Source organism: Bradysia coprophila, assembly GCF_014529535.1.
Source record: "Bradysia coprophila strain Holo2 chromosome X unlocalized genomic scaffold, BU_Bcop_v1 contig_35, whole genome shotgun sequence".
NCBI classification, from domain to species: domain Eukaryota; kingdom Metazoa; phylum Arthropoda; class Insecta; order Diptera; family Sciaridae; genus Bradysia; species Bradysia coprophila.
In genome coordinates this window covers 2,735,767-2,741,982 of record NW_023503325.1, presented here as the reverse complement: position 1 = coordinate 2,741,982, position 6,216 = coordinate 2,735,767, and the positions used below count along the sequence as shown (strand labels likewise).

General features: G+C 33.3%; 1 protein-coding gene across 1 annotated transcript; it reads right to left on the bottom strand.

Annotated features, from left to right (window-relative positions):
* Positions 1–4,448: 4,448 nt before the first annotated feature.
* On the bottom strand, positions 4,449–5,088 carry LOC119069543. The gene is made up of 3 exons (XM_037173618.1): positions 4,841–5,088; positions 4,624–4,775; positions 4,449–4,533 (listed from the first exon to the last, which is right to left on the bottom strand). Exons 1-3 carry the CDS (start codon positions 5,066–5,068, stop codon positions 4,479–4,481), a joined length of 435 nt encoding a protein of 144 aa, XP_037029513.1. The 5' UTR covers positions 5,069–5,088; the 3' UTR covers positions 4,449–4,478.
* Positions 5,089–6,216: the final 1,128 nt, after the last annotated feature.

Genomic DNA, 6,216 nt, shown 5'->3' with positions numbered 1-6,216 from the left:
CTGATACGATCGTGATACCATTCAGTTATCGGACAATTTCCTTATTGACTTGATTCTTAGCTACCACATAAATATAGAATATTTGCAATTTGTGTTATAAAATAACGACTTCGCTAATCCCAATTTTATTTAATCGAAAATTTACTCTGGTTAAAGTGAATTTTAGTGCAACAATCATATCATAGAATTATTATTTTTAAAATAGGAAAATTGTTTATTTGAATGCGCGTGAAATTGCATTCGTGAAGACGTGCGAAAAGGTGACGAGATGCATGATTAAAAGTATCAAACGAACGACATTGATCAAAAGGGATAGAATTTATTTTTTATGGACCGTGACACCATTCTCTGTTAGTTTTAATTAGAATTTGGAAAGAAAAACATACAAAGATAAAATACGCAACCAGTGCCAGTGAGAATTCATTCAAATGCTCAAAACTTCCGCAAAAGATCTGATCTGTCTTACGTTGTTCGTACATGAATCTGTATTTTGACCACAATTCGAACAAATAAAATGTGATGACTCGAATGAGATCACCTTAGACGAATCAGCCGTTTAAAGTCTGACATTTACGTCAATATATCCAGCAATTCCGATTGAAAATGAATTGAAAACCTTCTCGCAACTGGATGTGTTTTTTCCCCTCATATTATTTCGTTTTATAGTCTCGAAGTGTAATTGAAAGCAATTTATCGACGAGCAGTTACAGTTCAATGAAATAATTGAGCTGCAGCTTCTCGTCATCACAATATTAAATTGCGTTTCGTTGCTACTGTTTCATGGAATATTTGGGCTCTTGATACATCGTATTGAGTCTTTGACAATTGTGTTTTTCTTCTAAGGTTGCATTTGGACATGATTCCCACATTGGGAGTAATTGCCGTCTGAAATGTGCTGGAACTATAATCCAGTTTACTTCGACTTGATTTAAATAAGCCATTTGAACCAGACTTCATTTAGCCTATTTCGTTGATTTATAATTTTATCTTATCGTCGACAAATCTCCTCAGTCAGACTTAGCAGACTTTGTTCAACATGCCATTATGGCTCGATCACAGTATCTAGGTTCATACGTAACCAAGTACACCTCGATATGGAGTATCGCTCCATCACACATCCTCAAATTTCTAAACAAGACTAAAAGAATATAAACGACCGTGGGTACGCACAACAGGCCCATCTGAGGCTTAGGTGCAGGCGTAAAAGCCACCCACTTATTCTATCTATCTATCTTGTTCAACATGCCATACTACCGAAGTAAGTATGAACTGAGAATCTATATCTAGTGACAGTAGAACAGACTAGTAAAATCTTAACAGCAACAGGATAGATGGATTTTTACAAAACATTCAAAATCATATAACAATTATTTAGTTGTAGCTCTTGAGTATTTTGTAAAAATTCATAAGCCATTGATCATCATCAAGCGGGATTCAATTTCAACTAATATTCACCAGCACTTCGACTTCTCTTTATTCTGTAGTTATTACAATCTCTCGTTACCCTTACTGTTTTTTCTTCCATTTGAGGAATATATTCCAGCGATAGTTCTGATATACTGTCGCTGTATGATACTGCCTGTATCTGAGAAACTACGGGAGCTGAGAACGTTTTTCTTGGATCTTTCTTGAATTCGGGGAATGAAATTGAGTGTCCTTTAGATTTTTTTGGTTTGTTCTTTTAGAATTAATCTGATCAAACGTTTTGTTTGAGAATTTCGTTTTTCTATCATTATTGTTTTCGCTCTTATTTTCTTCATTCTAAAATGTCCTTTTAATAGAAAGGAACTATCTTCCTGACAGACAGAATACATATAAAAATCAATCATACTCAATCCCTTCAAATTGACCTATCTACTATCAGTATAACTCATTAAACGGAATTAAAATTCTTCAGTAGAAACAACTGAACAAAAAAACAAAGAAAACTCAACGCATAGCTAGCCTATATCAATACAAAAAAAAATGAAATAATTTACTTAGCTATTTAAATGAAAGAGGAAAAATTTATCTATTAAAAAAATGAAAAGAAAGAAAACCATAAAAAACCACAAAAGAATAATGGAATGATCATGTACACACCCTTTGTACATATAATATACCATTAATGAATGCATAAGAAATTAAAATAAAAAATTTAACGTAAAAAATGCTGTTAATTATATTATCTGTTGCCCAATATTAATCTCTGTTTATATATATTTTGCCATTGCATTGATATGATAAATTAAAATAAAAAAAAAATAATTAAATTTGTATAATCAAAGTGGATGATAAAAAGTAAAATTTAATAAAAATGAAGAAAAGAAATGTAATTCTTAAGCGTAAAATTTACTTTTTTTCCGGTTAGACTTAAAATGTGAATGAAAAAAATGAAAATATTTAAAAATAACTGACAGAAACTTCGATTGTTTTCTACCGAATTGGCATACCCACATTTACATTGACATGACTAGTTCGTAACGATATACTTACCAAAATGCATTAGTAAATGTATACAATAAATATGTTAAGTAAAATGTACAAAATAGAAGCAAACAACATCAACAAAAAGAATAAGTTAAAATTCATTTTCGGTTCATTATATTCACGAATCAAAAAAACATCCATTTTTGTTTCTTTGTTTTTATGCGCTTTTTATTGTATACAAAACCAAAATTAAATCCAATAAAATATCTGTCTATTTAATAAATTTTATTTGTTGTTTTTATACCATGGGAGACAGATCGACTTAACATGCTTCATGAGTCGAAAACAAAACTTTATGACATAATACAAACACTTCTTTCGCCCGGAGGACATAAAAATTTGATTTACGCACTCAAACGCACTCATTTTCATATTATTTTGACATAATTTATTAATGCGTTTAAGGTGAATTTGCCTGTACTTTCATTGCTTTCGACACCCTTAGCATGTTATCTCGCAATTATCTTCAAGTACAGTTTTACTTAACCATAATAAAAACAAATGCATGTGCTAGTCTATTTACCTCGCTATCGACCGGTGCGGAGGATTGGTTTTTATATCATCGCTACATAACTAATTAAATGTTTGACGATATATAATAATGGAAAAAGAAAATGGTGCAACTATCTTATCTCCATAGAACTGAGATTAAATTCGAACTTCTGTGAATTCGCCACTCAATTTATTTATTTACTAAATGTTGACGTGGATAGAGTAGCATCACCATCAACCAACAATCATGTAAGGAAATCAATCAACCAGACTGACCAAATAATTAAACTGAATTTACGACACAGGCAATCAATTGGTTATGTGGTCGCTGTGCTGCTGGTGTGTACCATCAATTGGTCATTCACAGACGCGATAGCTATCAAGTGTTCGTTTGACATCTTCCCATTTCATATAGTTGGTGTCATTTATCGGTGTGATGGAAATGTTACATTGGATGGCAATGATGACGACAAAATAACGGCTGTGTATGGAACGCATTTACATGAGCACGAGAACGTCAACATTCAAGGTTTAATAATAAGATCACAGAATATGGAATCGTTTCCCGTAAATATTCATTCGTTTTTTCCGGATATAAGAGTCCTAAATTTTCCACTCAATTCCATATCATCGGTGACAAATAGCCATTTATCACCGTTTCCCAATTTAGAGTTTCTAGCCCTTTTCGGTAATCTAATTACATCACTAGACAGCGACCTATTCGCTGGATTGAAAGCATTGAAATTTGTTAATTTAGGACAAAATAGAATCAAGCATGTTGGACACGACTTTATATTACCTCACACTGTTCAAATATTCTTTTATTCGAATGTGTGTGTCGATAGGGATGCTGTCACCGAACTGGAAGTGACATATTTGAGATTCAGTTTCATGATGAACTGCCCTCCCTCGACAACCAGTACCGTAGATCGAATATCGAATGATAGAAAGGATATTCTGAAGGATAAATTCTTACAACTGGCAATGAGAATCTCATTTTCGGAAGCGTTTATCGATGGTACACGTTGTCTGAATGTTGAAGATCCGTCAGTTTATGTGTAAGTTAGAGCAAAGATAAGTTTTGTAAAATACAAATAAGTTGAATCACCGAAAAATTGTATTTTGTTGAAACTATCGAAGGATTCTGCAACTTCTTCAAGTTCCACGACCGTCGCGAAGGTAATAAGTGGCCGTTTTCGGATATGAAAACTACACACGCGGAATTCTGAAAACCGACATTTTTTCGGTTTTTGTGTTTTACGCGAGTCCTTGATTTCTCCCTTTAATACATGCAAAAACCACAAAACTCTGAAAATACACAAAACTGAAAATGTGTCGGTTTTCAGAATTCCGCGTGTGTACTTCGATGTTAATTGGAGAATATATCCCAGTCCTGTCCTGTCCCAGTCTTGTCATGAAACGGTGCGGACTTTGATTTTGTAACTAAAATTTACCAATTCGAATTTCAAAGATTTTATTTCATTTATAATAGATTACATTAGCACTTGATCTCCAAATTATGCGGTTCGGTTTTTACGGTAGGCCTTTTCAGCAGAAGTAAGCACTGCGGTACTGAAAACGAATTAGAAGAAAACACAGTGTAAAACAGTGCAACACTTCCATTGATGTCTTGCAAAAAAAAGTTATGAGAAGAGAACTTACCCGCTGTATTCCTTGATGAAAATATCGAACTGTTCAACGTCGGTCAGATCGGCTTCAGCCGTGTAAAGGTTACATCCAAACCAAGCACATCTACAATTTGTCGTACCAGCATAAGCAGCACATTGGCTACTGGTGACGCATCCACCACCACACTGTAATCAGTTATGGAATCATAGTAAAAATTAAAAAAAAAAGAAAATTTTCTCATTGAATTTACCGGAGCTCGTTGGTCATTCTGGACCTCCACTTGCTGGCTGGTTGTCTCTGTTTCTGGTACAGTCGATGCGTTAGCAATCAAAGCTATTGCGAAAACTACGATGGCAACTTTGAAAGACATTTTTGAATACTTTCTTTTTCTGGAAGTAAGCGACGAAGGTAAGTTTAGATTCACTGACGGAAGACCAATGTTTGATGCAACAAGATTTAGCGGAGTATTTATACTCATCTCTAATTTTTTTAATATTTTTTTTTTCTCAATTTTTTTAGTTTTCTAATGAGTTTTTTGCACCTGGCACTTTTTCGGAATGACCGCATTGTATATTAACAATCAGAATCTTTATTTTCATTTATAAGATAGAATTGCATAGATTAGAATATTTTAGCAGTTTTTTTGGTTGCCTTTCTATTTTCGTCGATATCCATTTATCGGTGCAATAACCCACATAGATATTTTTAGAAACGTTTCTTTAAACCATATACATACTCGATGACATAACTTCGTCTTGACACACCCATCTATTCGATCTGGACTGGACTGGTTAAAATTGGGTAATGTTTAGTATTTCGTGTAAAAAAAACTTTGCATTTCTTTCCTATCAGAACAAAAGTTAAAATAGAAATCCTTGCTCACCTAACACTCTACATGCGCAATTGTTTCTCTTAAACCACTTTACTTTACAAATACTTTTAATGAAAATTAATAACTTTCAAAAAGATTAAATAGAAAAGTGTAAGAAAATTTACAGTTTTGTGTATCCTAGAGGTGAGCGGGCTACCCAGACTTGATGGTAAAAATAGAAAACTCGAAATTTTATCGACATTACCAATTATTTTTTTTGATAATTCGTACCTAAAGTATTCTTACTTGCTTCAGGAACTAGTTCCCCATGGAAGAAATAAGCAATGCTATACGTATAGTATTCCATATTTGCTTAATATGTGTAAGTTATGAGTCTTAGAACTCATAGGCAGGTTTCGGTCCTGCCTGATTCTAAATCACGAAAATTAAAAATTCTATCACGTCAGGATTATGAGCTATTCCCGTTTTAAGTTATATGGGACTTATACGGTACAAATGTCGGGCGACACGAAACTATGTGTTTTTTTCGCACCAATTTAATCTCTATTTAACTTAAAACGGTAATAGTTCATGATATTGAAGCCCTAGATCTTTTCTTCGTGCTTTAGAACAGGACAGATAATTTGAAATTTAATTTCCTGATCGCTAAAAATTTGAAAACTATTTAAGAAAATAAGACTTGCATGACCCCCATGGCATGGCGTCTAGGCACTAGTGAAAAGAAAGAAAATTAATTTAAATGGAATAAATGGCCATTTTACAGCAAAAACTCGTAAAAAAGTGATTCACCCTTT